This window comes from Abramis brama, assembly GCF_963993115.1.
Source record: "Abramis brama genome assembly, chromosome: 1".
Lineage (NCBI taxonomy): Eukaryota > Metazoa > Chordata > Actinopteri > Cypriniformes > Leuciscidae > Abramis > Abramis brama.
In genome coordinates, this window is record NC_139963.1 from 32,967,828 (window position 1) to 32,983,953 (window position 16,126).

Here is a 16,126-nt window from a genome sequence, read left to right on the forward strand (position 1 = left end):
TGTTTAGACATAAATGTGTGTTGGCAGTGTGTGTACACAACCAGCCAATAGTGATAAAAATCCACTCACTTCTTTTTTATTAATCCCCATAAATCATCAGCAGTGTCTCCCAACGACCTGTTTTCAGAATGCTGTTTTAGTGACGTCACTAAGCACAGGCCCCGCCCACGAGCGTTGACAGACACTGCCGTTTCAACATAGACCCGCCCTGATCGCGTTCACAGCTGCTGCACTGATGAGAATGTCTCCCAAGAGTTGTAGATGTTGTCTGGCTGGATGTATTAATCCACATAGCTCTCTCTATTTACTCCCGAAATCTGAGGCAGCCGCTGAAGACGAAGTGGAATTATTTTGTTTTTAAAGAAAATGCTCCCTCAACTCTACCGAAATTCGTTTATGTACTTGCGCACTTCTTATAACTTACTGTGTTTACTCAGCTCTTACGGTGATTTTCAGAAGTAAAACTGACGCTTCATCTTTTGTGTGATGTACAATAAACTTATTAAACTCATCAGTATATGTTTGATCATCATTCTGACCTGGTCCGAAACAGCAGACTTGTAGGCTATTAATAATGGATACATACAAGCAGATGACAAATACGTTATAACCGTAATTAAACTACTAAACTATACCTGTTCCATCTCTATACAGCACTCTGACTCTGTAGGCATTATTGTCCGACTCGAAATGAACACCGTTACTGAGAGTTTCTGATATTATCATCATTCCGTGAGATGAAATTGTTCTGAGAGACTGAGCGAGAGCTCATGAAGCTCCGCCCCCTGGGTCGTCCAGCAGCAGCTTATTTGCATTTAAAGGGCACACACTAAAACAGCGTGTTTTTCTGTGCCCCAAAAAATTACAATTTAAACATGCTGTAAAAAATGATCTGTTGGGTATTTTGAGCTGAAACTTCACATACACACTCTGGGGACATCAGAGACTTATTTTACATCTTGTGAAAAGGGGCATAATATGGGACCTTTAATGTCTGCGGTAGGACTTTTTCAAACTCTTAAAAGCCAGGGACACACAATTATAACCCTTTACAAGGGACCTTTTATTTGTCATTGTACAGTACTAAACATATATATATATATATACACCCTAGTGAAAAATCTTTACCAAAATGTATTTAAAATATATTTATTTCATACTAAGTATACTACAAATCCATTAACAAATTTACTGACATATCACTTGAGACTTACTGATATAAAAATTATAATTAAACTTTATTTGGAGTACTTCTTTATTGCACAATGCACATTTCTTCATATTAAGCCTAAAATGTGTTTAATATCACTATTAGTATGGATAGTATGATTTCTGTATAATATCAGTATACCATAATATAAAGGGGACGAGGCCTGATAGAGTTGAGTTAGCGTGTTGAAACTCGCGGTTATGGTAAGGGGTGTGATATTTCCGAAACACGCTCAAAGCATTTGACCAATCACAACACACTGCGCTTTTCGGAGGGGGGGATTCATAAAGACAGGAACTAAACAGAGCGTTACTGACAGGTGTTGCAACAATGTAAAATATGTTTTAAAAAATAATAATAAAAAAATAGAATGTCCACTTTAATAGAATGTTTGAAAGACAGATTTAGAACTTAAATTTATTGACCAGTAGGGTTTGGTCCCAATGGCAAACAAAACCAAGTGATCGATTAGTGAGGTTGACTAGTTTTATGTTTTTGTTTCCCTTTTTTTAGTGTCTCCTCTCTCTGTCGGTGTGTCTCAATCAGCTCTTTAGCTTCCTAGGTCGTGAATCAGTATATCGTGTACATGAATTCAGACACTGGTAAGGACGCTGGCTCACTACACATTGGGACACTGATGACTCTATTTCTGGCGACATGGCAACGTCCTCATTGTACAACATCACTACTGGTATTTACAGCAGAACTGACATCTTTCCAAAAAATTATTTTAATGTTAAAGTACATTATGATAAATACTTGCTTGATAAATGCTTGTTACATATGCGTGCAACATTTCAGCCGTAAAACAATTGTAAATGTTTGCTAGATTATGTTCATTACCTGCTCAGCGATGTATGTTTATGCGTAAAAAAAATGTCTATTGGATATCATTATGTGCAGTGAGTTGGCCCATGTCATGTGATTTATGCTTCGTGCTTCAGAACTTCCAGTAAGGGAACATTGTGAGGATGGTTTTCACAGTGCGTTGCGGGACTTTTTAGGGAGTGAATGTCTGATTTTGCAATTGAGATAGCCCTTAAAATGGCTGACTTCCTGATCAGTGCCCTGACTACTGAACTAGGGAGCTGATTGAGATGCACCCTTTGTTTTGCTTTCCAGATGTGACTTTTACTGGATGGTTTGACGAGATGCGTGTATGTGTTTTGTAAGGCCGTTTCAGAGCAGTAATGAGGCTCTATGTGACTTCGATGGCTGCTTCCTGCCACCTGACAGCAAAGCACAGAGTGTCAGATTAGAGTTGACGTTTCTGCTCCCCAGTTTACCTTCAGTCAGGACAGATCCACATGATCACAATCTCTTTGTCAGAGCTGTCACTGTCTCGACGCAACACTCATTCATATTTGCTAGTGGACGGAGTATGAGAAGTTGTTTTTTTGTTTTGTTTTTACAGGATATTTAAAAAAAATGGCTTCGATTGTCCAATCACTTGCAACACTACAGTGTCAGATAAAACAGTAATTTTATATTGTACATTTTGCATAATAAATGTAATTATGGTAACATTTTATTCACTAAAAGCATTATGAAATTGGCCAAATGCAAAAATTGTAAAGGTGCATTCAGTAATGTTTTTTTCTATATTATATTATATTCAAACCTTTGTAGATAAATTGCTAATCAATGAGCTATTGATAACATTAATTGTTTAAATACATTTGATACATTTTATTTCCAATTTCCAATATTAAATCATTGACATTTCAGCTGTATTCACACCTGTTCTCTGGATAAAATTATATAAAATGAATATTAAAAGATAATGTATAACTTGGAAACAGTAAAACTGCTGTTCCAGTACCAAAGACGCATAAAACCTTCCCAGAATGCAAATTTTGTTTGGATGAAGGATTAATGAAATTGATCAAAAGTAACAGAAAATACATTTGTATCATAGTTTCTAAAAAAAAATATAAAAAAAATAAAACTGTTTTCAACATTGACAATAATAATAAATGTTTATTTAGCAGCAAATCATCATATTAGAATGATTTCTGAAGGATCATGTGACAGTGAAGACTGGAGCAATGATGCTGAAAATTCAGCTATGACATCACAAGAATAAATTACATTTTAAAATGTTAATATAAAATAGTTTTTTTAAGTTGTAATATTTCACAATATTACTGTTTTTACTATATGTTTGATCAAATAAATGCAGCCTTTGGTTTGATGAATTTAAAAACATTTTAAAAAATTGTAGTGTAACATAAATATATAATAACATAATAAATAAAATTATAATATTAATAAAGTAAATTAATATATTCATGTATCATATTACTTGACCTATAAGAAAAATGATCCACATCATTTCATGCTAACTGCCATTCTCGTGCTCTTTCCTATTTCTATGAATGTGACGAAGACGCTCACACACATTAAAGCCTCTGGAGGTCTAGATGTGGAAGGAAGAAGTGTAGTGGGAGAGCACTGCAGTCATGACTCATCTCCAGTCATAAACACAACACACACACCCGCGCACACCAGAGGCAAGACGAACACAGGGCCTCCTATCACATCAGTAGCAAAACCCAGCAATGGTCACCTCACACCGTTAAACAGGAAGCTGATTTTCTGCTATCTGGGAGCACAGATGTTAGAAGAGCTGAATATGAGACGGGGTATCACGCTGTCCCTCAGACGTTTGAAAGCTGTTTGGGGGCAACTCAAACCGGTTGGATTCCTCTCCGCACTTGATCATAGTCAAGGTCGTCCCCGCTGAGAGGGAAACTGTAAGCGTATGAATGGTTTAAATGAGCTGAGGTAATTTCGCAAAATGTGCCGTTTCAGGAAGCGCGCGAGCAGTACCCAATTCCTATAGCGGCCAGATGGAGCCATTATCAGAGGAGGATTTAATGTCTGTTACTGAACCATATGTGATACTGCTGAGATCCTGCACTCATCTAAATGTGCCTTATTTTCTGTCTGTCAAACACATGCACACACACAAACATGCAGGTTTAAGCTGCTCAGTCAGGAAGAGGGCGAGTACTTCAACGTACCTGTCCCGGCCGAGGGAGAAGAAGGCAATGAGGAATTCCGGCAGAAGTTTGAGGTGAGCATGTGTGTATGGGGTCACCTGCTTTTTTTGGACTGTGCCAGAGTGTGCGTGTGTGTGTTTGTGGATCAATATGGGAGGGATGGGTGTAGTAGAATATTCTCCATTCTTCACTGGTTTAAAGTCAACCTGAAACTTCACAACTCATTTTCTATTCATAATTCGATATAACATGAAAAGAAATAAATGTAGAGTGGGACTTGATTTTATTAATTGCGTGTTTCTTGAATTATGAAAAGTTTTTTTTAACTGAATGGAGTCAAGTAAGAGGAAAAAAGTCGTTTAGATACATTATATTTTAGCAAAAGATTGTGAAGACAAACATTTTTATTGGAATAACATATGCTGGAATGATGCCTAATAAGACCAGGAATGGAAAAAAAGAGAGTAAATAGGGCCAGTTTTGATTTTATGTTGATTTTGACACTCCGAACTGGGTGCAAGCAGGTGAAAGAGAGAGAGAGGTCTTTGTGCATGAAGCATATATCACTCACTGACAAATCTGGCACAAATAACACATTGGCAAATCCCAGCTTCCTCCCAAAGTAATCACACTCATGTCAACCTGCATTCTGCTCCGCATGTCCCAATTTGAATACAGAATGGAGCTGACTGAGAGGTACCTGCACGAAGCTCCTGATCCATGGGCTTTTTTTCTCCACAGACTGATTCGGGTACATTTTTAAAGTCCCCTTTCCTCTGGTTTCCTCCATCTTTTGAGAGCATACAGTAGTTAGTAGTTCAGACATGTTTCCCACTAAGTTGATAGGTGAAAATGGTTTCGACAGTTGGTTTGTGCCTATTGGTGCGTGCATGTGATGCGTGTGGCATGCATGTTGTGTGTGTGTGTGTGTGTGTGTGTGTGTGTGTGTGTGTGTGTGTGTGTGTGTGTGTGTGTGTGTGAAGGGGCATAGGCTGTGCAGGTCTCTGCATAATTCAGACAGTCCCGCGAGCAGACCCAGCTGTGGACGCAGTGCATGATGGTATTATTTATGAACAGCCCAATGTGAGGTTTAGCGCTTGTGTGTGTGTCTGAGTGCGCGTGTGTGTGGCTGAGCATGTGTGTCTGAGCTGGCAGTTTTCCTACTGTGGTGTGATGTATAATGCAAAATGTGAGAAATGGTCAATCTGTCGCTCACCTGATGGCTGGCATTTCACACATCATGGAGGAAAGAACACAACTGTTTAAGTCTTTTTTTCCCCCTCTCTCTCTTTATCTTTTTTGTCTCTCTCCTTTTGTACTCTGAGATGGTGAGGTATGTTGATTCATTTCAAAACCTACTGACCAGCATCTTATCATTTTATAAATTGGAATTTATATAGCTTCAGACTTACTCATTTCAAAACCTAGTAGCCTCGCATCCCACTGTCTATATAGACCCGTCCACCCAAATGGCAGGCTAAACTCTCGCGGTCTTCCTCTGAGTCCACACTTTCATGACGCAACGCCGCTTTGACTGTCAGGTTGAAGTCTGCTGTGGAATAACAGCTTGGTTGGCAAAAGTGTGCTTCGAGGGCGCATATTGACTGTTTGCGAGCACCCCTCTGTAACCTAAAATGTCAAAAGGGGCACCCTATGGTCTTGTGGACTTCAAAATCACGTTGCGGCCATTGTAATTCACAAGACCGTAAGTGCATATGAAGTGTGCAATTTGGGAAAGGCCATAGACTAGTTTGAACAAACTCTTATTTTTAGTAACATCATTACATTCATGCAAAAATATTAATAACATTAATAATAATAATTTATTTGTTTTTACATATTGCAAATAATAATAATACTTATTATTATCGTTATTATCATTTTTATCATTATTGTATAAATTGGAACTTAGACTTACTAATTTCGAAACCTAGTTGCTTCACTTCCTACTGTCTATGTTGACAAATGTTAACACTCTTTTAGTAACTTAATGGTTACATTTTTACGAAATAATAATAATAACAATTTATTAATTTTTACATATTGAAAACATTTATTATTATTATTTACAGTTTATATGGCAAAGAAGATGGTTATAAAGTTGAAGATGATGATGATGATTATGATTATTATAATTATAATATAAACTATTTTAAATGATATGAACAGACTGCTTGTAGCAGCATGTCCTACTGTCTATATAGACAAATGAACACTCTTATTTTTTAGTAACTTACTGATTATATTCCATAATAACAACAATATTAATAATAATCATAATGACAATAATCATAATAGTAATAACATTAATGATAAAAATAATTAATAATTATTTATGCAAAAATTTCTGTTTTCCAAAATTCTGTTTTGGAATTATGGAGCAGGCTTTGTGTTGCCTCTGCTGGCTCTGTAGGCTCACTAGCTTTAGAGCAATTCTGTCATAGATTAGCATCACATCTGGTGTCTTGTTCAGATCTATGTTGTTCGACTGTTGCTGGCTGAGAATAAATGACCCTGCATTCCCAGCATGCTTGAAGACTGTGAATGGTTGTGAGGAAGAAATGCTTAGGCTCTATTTGAGAGCATCAGAATGGGAGATGTAGGAACGGCTAGCGAGTCAGTTTATGTCTATAGGGTGTTTGCGGTCAGGGCAGGTCTCTGCTGAAAGGTGGAGGGGGCAGATGAAGGATTGGCCTGTTGGTGCTCATATTGAGCTCATTAAGGCCGGTCTGTATCAGGCTACCTGCCAGCAGCCCCGTCACACACACACACACACACACACACACACACATGCAGGCCTCCCTCAGGATCCGTGTCAGTAACATAGAGACGGTCACTCCTGTTCCTGCGCTGTAGGACCAGAACACCCACATCTCTCAACGCTCAGAGCTGTAGCCTCACGTCAACTTTTGTTCCCGCGTCGTGAGTTATAGCCAGATTTGGCTCAGCATGAAAACAGAGACAGGGAAATGACTCATTATCTCACACTCATTTTGGATCAACTCCTGTTTTATATGGATACGAATGTTCCTATGAACTTAAATTGCCCAGGGATCAATAGCGTGACGCTCTTTTTTAATTTTTATTTTTTTGAATCTGAATCCATTGCATTATTAAAAAAATAAAAAACTCTTAACACTAATTACTTACTTTAAAGCTGTACTTTGCCAAGCTGCACACTTCTTAATTTAAGTTTAAGCACTCTGTTAGTAAAGTTACTACACAAAAAGTCACTTACTAAGCTGCTTTAGGGACTATATATTAAATGTTAGATCATTTATTTTAATTAATTTATTAGGACAAACAGATTAAGATTACCAGCGTGTTCGATTTTGGATCAGCATCAGCATATAAATCCTCATTATTTTGTTATGATTTGAGCCTGAGTTCTCCCAAGGTTTTTTTTTTTTTCTCCATTAGGTCACCTGATGGAGTTTTAGGACACCATTAGGTCACTTGATGGAGTTTTTTCGGTTCCTTGCCACTGTTGCCTTTGGCTTGCTCAGTTGGGGATATTTTGGGGATATTTAATTTTATTCTATCAATCAATAAATTCCACTAGAAACAAACTTTGTTGTATTATTTTATTTTAATACTGTGAAGCTGCTTTGATACAATCTGTATTGTGAAAAGCGCTATACAAATATACTTGATTTGATTTGATTTGATTTGATTTGATTTTGCACACATTTTATTAAATAAAAAATTATTGTCTTTAGAACAGAAAAATACCAGAGTGATTTCCATGTTATGTTATGTTATGCTATGTAATCAAAATTAAAATCTTTATTTCTGGTATTCAGTGATAATTGCAAGTCACTTTAATTAACTGACACCAAGAGTATAAGAATTTATGCTGATATTATCCAAAACCCCACTTTAAAACTTATAGGGGGTGTCCAAACTTTTTAGGACAGTGTAAATGTACACTAAATAGTAAGAACACTAGGAACTAAACAATTTTTTATGATGTTTAATTATTTGCACTTTATTTTGCACAGTCAGTATTTTTTTATGGCTTTGTGAAAAAAAAGTGTGGTATATTTATAGTAAATATACTTAGTACTTAGTAGATATAATTCATTTTCCGTTCACCAATATCACCAATAAATAAATCTCCTTTTAAAGGGATTTGGGAAGCAAATCACTTTCATTTTCATTTGATTCATTTTCAGCTCAATTAAATAAAAAAAATTAACCATAAATTTAATCAGTAATTTTAATCAGTAATTTCGTCACTAATTAAAAAATAAAAAGCAGGAATAATTAACTAAACTTTTTTTGCTACTAAAAAAAAGATGTTGAATCCCAAATAGGGTCTTCTGAGAATACTGCTGAGTGATAAATAAGTATTTTGAAAACAGCTGAGCTGGCATGTTAGCATTGCTAATTTTGGTGAACTCTTCCCCAAGCCTTTCATCCCTGTATGGAAACGCTAGTACTTCTGTACGATGATATCTTTTGTGGATGTGTGGATTTCTGTGTGTGTGTGTGTGTGTGTGTGTCAGAGGTGTAATCAGAACTGTTAAGTCGTCTCACCTAATAGCCGCTATCCTGTTGATAGCATCTCAACTTTTATTCACCTGTAATTTGACCTGTCAGGACGTGGCCACCTCCCTCCACATCTCACCACTATGAACAAATTACTTTCTTTCTTTTTTTTTTCTTTCTTTCTCACTCTACCCTCCACACTGCTGCGCAGAAATGGCTGTATTTGTGTGCAGTGAAGCACGGTGAAAGCGACGCATTCAGCTCAGTGGAAATCTACCCACATTAGCATTTGTCTCCTTTTCGTTTTTATCCCTCCCTTCCCATTCTCTCTTTCCTCCTTTCTTGCATCCATCCTGTCCATTCTGGATCAGACAAATGAAAGTTGTCGTCACTGGGTCGTCGTTTGTTGCTGCATGTCTGTGTGAGTGCGTGTGGATGGGTTTTACTGCTGCGAAGAATATGGCTGAGATGTTTGCTTTTACAAAAGAAAGAAACACTGCCTTAGTCCAGTGATGGCTGGATACAGAGCTAATCGCTCGTTCACGCCCAGCAATCGATGGAGGAGGAGGTGGAGAGCGTTTTCTGTGTGCATGTATGGTGTGTGTGTTAGCAGAGATCAATGGCGCCACTCAACTCGTGGTTTTGGCTGAGAGATAGAGCTTCTCAAAAGGCTTTTCCCCCAGAGGTCACATGTCCCTATCCGCAGATCTACAGATCAGACCTACCGAACCAGTGAGAGATGGGGAAAATGTACTCACCGTCATATTAATACAAACATGTATTATTTTTTCCCCCTTGTGGAATGAAAGAATGTGCTGCATGGTATTTTCCAGGCAATTACAATGAATGGGCTCTGGAACCTTTAAGCTTTAAAAAGGATGCAAACGCATTGTAAACGGATCATAAAAGTGGTACATACGACATGTCATTCACTGACAGTCATCTCCTCCAATGAGCTGTTAACTGTAACGTTTCCAGATGAACCCAAAGAGCAGAGCAATAATTTGCAGATAACATCCCTTCTATCGTTTTCTGTCAGTTCTGTCCCATGAATTAATAAAAAGTATTCAAATAAAACATGTATTTAAATAAATAAATATTCAAATAGTGTGTGTGTGTGTCTATATATATATATATATATATATATATATATAAATTTTTTTTCTTTCTTTTTTTAATATATATTACCTGGTTGCCTTAAACATTTTCAGTTCATACAATGAAGGAGATTGGTTTAATAAATAGAAACTCAAAATGTTATCTGAACCACATTATCTAAGTTGATTTGACAAAGGATACAAAGTTGTGATAAATCATTAGAATCATTTTTTTTGTGTGTGTGTGTGTGTAAAGCATATTTAATATCTAAAAAAAAATATATATACACATATATATACATATATACACATATACATACAACCGGCACATCCGGGAACTTAACTGTCAATTTCGTAACCGCCCCTTTTTAGGGCAAAACAAACCAGACTTCCCATAGACTTCAATACAAAATAGCGGCACAAAACAACGTCCGTACACAGCCGGCAGACGTGTATAACTTCAGAAATCACTTAGATGAAATATGTCGAGTAATTATATGTCCACCCTGCCTTCCATAGAGCATGAACATTTATAAACTTAATTTGGGCAACTTAAAAACATGTCCCTACCAGCGTCAAATTGGTCTAACAACCCCCACCCAGTGGCCAGAAGTGTCATCGGGTCACCAGGTAGCCAGTGAATGATTTTACTTCGGTTTTAAGAAGTAAACATCTTTAAATGTATATATTATGTCTTTATATTTAGAGTAGCTACTGAGTGCACTTTTCTGTCCAGCCATACAACTAGCCTGATTTAGCTTTCGATAGCATCATCCCTAATTCATGATATTTCCATAACAGCAAGATATTGATGATGATGGCAGGCAGAGATGGGCATAAATACATGGAAATGTATTTAAAATAAAATAAAAATACAAAATACTGTGTGGAAAAATTTATTTAAATACAAATACATAATAGGGGTAGCCTACTGTGTGAAAAAAAATGTTTAAATACAAATTACATGTTTGTAAGGGTTAGTACACGTCCTCAATCCGATACTGTGTATGGTGCTCGCCGGTTTGTTTTCCCCTAAAAGTGGGCGTGAACCTTTTCAGAGACGTTCTATGACCCTATGCCGGTTGTGCGTATATACACATATATATATATATATATATATATATATACACTCACCTAAAGGATTATTAGGAACACCTGTTCAATTTCTCATTAATGCAATTATCTAATAAACCAATCACATGGCAGTTGCTTCAATGCATTTAGGGGTGTGGTCCTGGTCAAGACAATCTCCTGAACTCCAAACTGAATGTCAGAATGGGAAAGAAAGGTGATTTAAGCAATTTTGAGTGTGGCATGGTTGTTGGTGCCAGATGGGCCGGTCTGAGTATTTCACAATCTGCTCAGTTACTGGGATTTTCACGCACAACCATTTCTAGGGTTTACAAAGAATGGTGTGAAAAGGGAAAAACATCCAGTATGCGGCAGTCCTGTGGGCGAAAATGCCTTGCTGATGCTAGAGGTCAGAGGAGAATGGGCCGACTGATTCAAGCTGATAGAAGAGCAACTTTGACTGAAATAACCACTCGTTACAACTGAGGTATGCAGCAAAGCATTTGTGAAGCCACAACACGGACAACCTTGAGGCGGATGGGCTACAACAGCAGAAGACCCCACCGGGTACCAATCATCTCCACTACAAATAGGAAAAAGAGGCTACAATTTGCACGAGCTCACCAAAATTGGACAGTTGAAGACTGGAAAAATGTTGCCTGGTCTGATGAGTCTCGATTTCTGTTGAGACATTCAGATGGTAGAGTCAGAATTTGGCGTAAACAGAATGAGAACATGGATCCATCATGCCTTGTTACCACTGTGCAGGCTGGTGGTGGTGGTGTAATGGTGTGGGGGATGTTTTCTTGGCACACTTTAGGCCCCTTAGTGCCAATTGGGCATCGTTTAAATGCCACGGCCTGCCTGAGCATTGTTTCTGACCATGTCCATCCCTTTATGACCACCATGTACCCATCCTCTGATGGCTACTTCCAGCAGGATAATGCACCATGTCACAAAGCTCGAATCATTTCAAATTGGTTTCTTGAACATGACAATGAGTTCACTGTACTAAAATGGCCCCCACAGTCACCAGATCTCAACCCAATAGATCATCTTTGGGATGTGGTGGAACGGGAGCTTCGTGCCCTGGATGTGCATCCCACAAATCTCCATCAACTGCAAGATGCTATCCTATCAATATGGGCCAACATTTCTAAAGAATGCTTTCAGTACCTTGTTGAATCAATGCCACGTAGAATTAAGGCAGTTCTGAAGGCGAAAGGGGGTCAAACACAGTATTAGTATGGTGTTCCTAATAATCCTTTAGGTGAGTGTATATACACACACACACATATATATACATACACATATATATACCATATATATATAGTCTTCTATTAAATGATAGATTGTGTGAGGAATGTAAGACGTTGGCTGTCAATCCTCCTCTCCAATGAGCTGTTCACTGGAATGTTGAGTCACTGAGTTGAACTCACAAAACAAATCAGTCAAATTAACTCAATGAATAGATTCATTGAAAAGATCTGACTCTAAAGCACAATTTCTATATTAATTATCAAGAGCCCAGAGCAGTTTTGGCCAAAGTTTTCAACTACTTTAGTTTAGTTATTCTGAATATAACACATGAGTCATATGGTCCACTTTTATGATGCTTCCGAGGGTTCCAGTCCCCATTCATTGTAATTGTATTAAACAGAGCAGCCAGTACAATATTCTAAACTTCTCATTTTATGTTCTACAGAAGAAAGTCAGTCATACAGGTTTGGAGCAACACGAGGGCGAGTAAATGATGACAGGATATTCGTTTTATTTGGTAGAAAAAGAGGCAGAGATGTGTGAGTGAGGCTGAGTGCTGGGCAGCCGGTCCGTGTTTGTCTGCAGGGACAGTGTGAAGTGTGGCGTCTGAACAGTAGGGACTGGGTTAATGGAATTCTATGCTAGACTGAGCTGCATGCCAGCCTCACAATATGGCAGCAGTTTGGAAATTAAAATTGAATGTACTCCAAGAGGCTGCGAGAGAGAGAGGGCAGGAGAGACAGGAGCGTGTGGGATGGACCGAGGGGACCCAGGCAATCCTACACATTCATTCTGCTGGTGAATAACTGTGGAATCATGGGGAAAGCGATGGGCATGCGGAAATTAATTTGGAATGATTGAAAAGGTGTCTGAATTGAAATAAGCTTAGCACGGTTTTAATTACAGTCACCTCTTGTTCATCACATCATGTTAGTGGCATGTGTAATTTTAAGAGCTGCGTGTGCACTGCATAAATTAGCAAATAAAAAAAGACAACATTTTTAGTGTATTTTTATTTTTAGTGTAGTTCAGTGTGTTAGTTTTTCTGAAATGTGGCCTAGCGGACAGAGGACATGCCCTAACATGTTGCAGGGTGGCACTTACATTGAATAAGGCTTAGATATAAGTTTCCTCCTGTAGTTTCCTGTCAGTTCTGTCCTCCATTATTAATAAATAAATGTATTAAATAAATAAATATTCAAATAATACATAAATATATTTCATTAAATATATTTTTAAAAAATGCAGACAGATATTTAAATATATTTATATAAAATAGATATTTAAATATAAAAAAACATATAAACATATTTAAACGTAGAAAACATGTTTAAACAAATTTATAAAAAAGATAGACAAACATTTAAATAAATACTAAATTAATAAAATAATACATACATATATTTAATAAAAATTTGTTTTAAATTCATATATATATATATATATATATATATAAAAAACATTTAAATAAATAGTTGGTTACACTTAACGATGTTTCATTAGTTAGCATTAGTTAATGTATTAACTAACATGAACTAAAAAAGAACAAAATGTGTTACATGTTTGTTCATCTTTGTTAATAATAAAAATACAGCCTTTCATTGTTTGTTCATGTTAGTTCACAGTGCATTAACTAATGTTAACAAACACAACTTTTAATTTCAATAATGTATTAGTAAATGTTGAAATTAACATTATTTTGATTAATAAATGCTGTAGAAGTCTTGTTCGTTCTTAATGCATGCCAACTAAAGTAGTTAACTAATGAAACCTTATTGTAAAGTGTTAACGAATATTTATATAAACTAGATATTTAAATTGTTAAAAAAGAGACCAATTAAATAATTATTCAAATAAACCATATATACATATTTAAATATTTATATAAAACAGATATTTAATCAAATTTCTAAAAAAGATAGACACACAGACATTTAAATAATTAAATATTAAAATTAAACATGCATATGTATTTATATAAAACAAATATTTAAATACATCTTTTAAATCGTTTAAATAAGTAAATTTTCAAATAAAACAGACATATTAAATATTTATATAAAATATAGATATTTAAATAAGATAGATTAAATAAGATTAAATACAAAAAAAATCAATACAAAAGTCTTAATATATAATGTATTTTGCTTCCCAAGTAAATTGATCTTGTTTTTATGTATAAATTTTTTTTTTTTTCAATTCCGAATTGGAAAATGAGAAATTCCAGTTAAAATAGTGTGTAAAAAGAAAAAAGTGTGAATTTTGACACACTGTTGTGTTTTTTGTCTGGCCCCAAGTGCTATGCAAACGTGTTGTGAATGAAAAAAGCTTTTAGAGCATTTAAGATGGTATTAGCGTGTGTGTGTGTGTGTGTGTGTGTGTGTGTGTGTGTGCGCGTGTGTGTGTGCGTGTGTGTGTGTGCGTGACCTGTTGCTAGGCTGCTGTAGGTGTGATGGGCTCACAGCTGTAGATAATGGATCAGTTCTCAGTGGACTGTGAAGGAGAAAGTTGGTGAACAAGGAAATCGGCAGTACATTTCCCCTCAGCCTGCAGCCGACCGGGCCTAATGACTATGGCCTGTGACCGCACACACACTTAATACAGAAGAAACCACAGACATTTACACAGGCCGTCTGTCATTCCCTAGCGTGCCAGCTTGGGCAGCGAGATCACTGCCAGAAACTAAACGTTCACCCAGGGAGAGCGAGACACACACACACGCACAAACCGCCACAGTTTAACAGACACACACCCACTTCCTCTGTGTCTAACAAACACTTTAGAGCTGTTTTACAAATGCTGCCAAAGACATATTTAATATCTCTTTGTATTACAGATACATGCTGTCTCTTTCACACATGCACACAATAGCCAAAATTTGCTTCATCTGCAGTCTGGGTGAAAGGTTTACCCAGCGTTTGCTGAATCATGTATTTGACAGATTTAGCAAGGACGTGATGAATAGACCTGCTTAAGAAATTCAGTAACATCAACAGATAAAAACAAACAAGGGATGTCAGTCATGTCAGGCTGTGGCTCATTCTTATGTTTGTTTGTTTGTGTGTGTGTGCGTGTGTGTGCGTACGTGTGTGTGTGTGCGTGCGTGCGTGCGTGCGCGTGCGTGTGCGTGCGTGTGTGTGTGTGTGTGTGTGTGTGTGTGTGTGTGTGTGTGTGTGTGTGTGTGTGTGTGTGTGCGTGCGTGTGCATGTGTGTGCGTGCGTGTGTGTGTGTGTGTGTGTAGGTCAGGTTTTGCCCACAAGGGTAGAACCAGAAATCATTGTGGAGACCAGCAAATGATCAGGGAAAAATTAGAAAAAGACAAGAAATATAGATGACACGGTGCTTGGAGACATATGGAGCTGTTGATTTTTTGTATTATTTATTTATTTGCTCACTCTTCACAGTGCCTCACTGTCTTCTTGCACTATTTCGCTCTTTCACTATTTCATTAGCCTTTAGTCATTGCTGCGCTCTCAGTCGTTGCACATTCATGAAGACAAGACGGCTAGATTTCAAACAAGTTTGAAGCGTGGCTCGGAAGTGGACATTTTACGGTAATGCTGCGACTTTCTAGTTACAGACTAGCTGTCAACTTGTCACAAATGTCTTGTATTATATATGTTCAGCTTTGAATAAACATAGTAAATGTCCTGATGAAAATGTAAAAATGCTAACAGTTTTCTGTAGGGATGCACAATTTATGGGTGACATATTTGTTATACAGTAAGCCGATATTTTTCATTAATTAGATATTTATATTCTATAAATAATATTTACTTTATCGGTATCATCAGTACTGTGTATATATATATATAGTTATTAATAAGTTTATTTATTTAGAAAATATAGTGCAATATTTTAATTGACCATTTACAGCCATAACATGGAAATAATTATCAGCTTATTGTTACCAGCAATAATTTTAATATTGGTGCGTCGTCCCTAAGTTGGCCTGCCAGCAGCCGTATCACCCTGTAGCCCAAGACTGGTTG

At 36.9% G+C, this 16,126-nt stretch overlaps 1 protein-coding gene across 2 annotated transcripts in view; it reads left to right on the top strand.

Annotated features, from left to right (window-relative positions):
* Nucleotides 1-16,126, top strand: part of prkcbb (protein kinase C, beta b) — a 125,245-nt gene that overhangs the window by 62,843 nt on the left and 46,276 nt on the right. For both annotated transcript variants that reach the window (XM_084086772.1, XM_084086771.1), the window contains exon 8: nucleotides 4,193-4,289. In XM_084086772.1, the coding sequence (XP_083942898.1) occupies nucleotides 4,193-4,289 (97 nt within the window). The remainder of the gene's footprint in view (nucleotides 1-4,192; nucleotides 4,290-16,126) is intronic.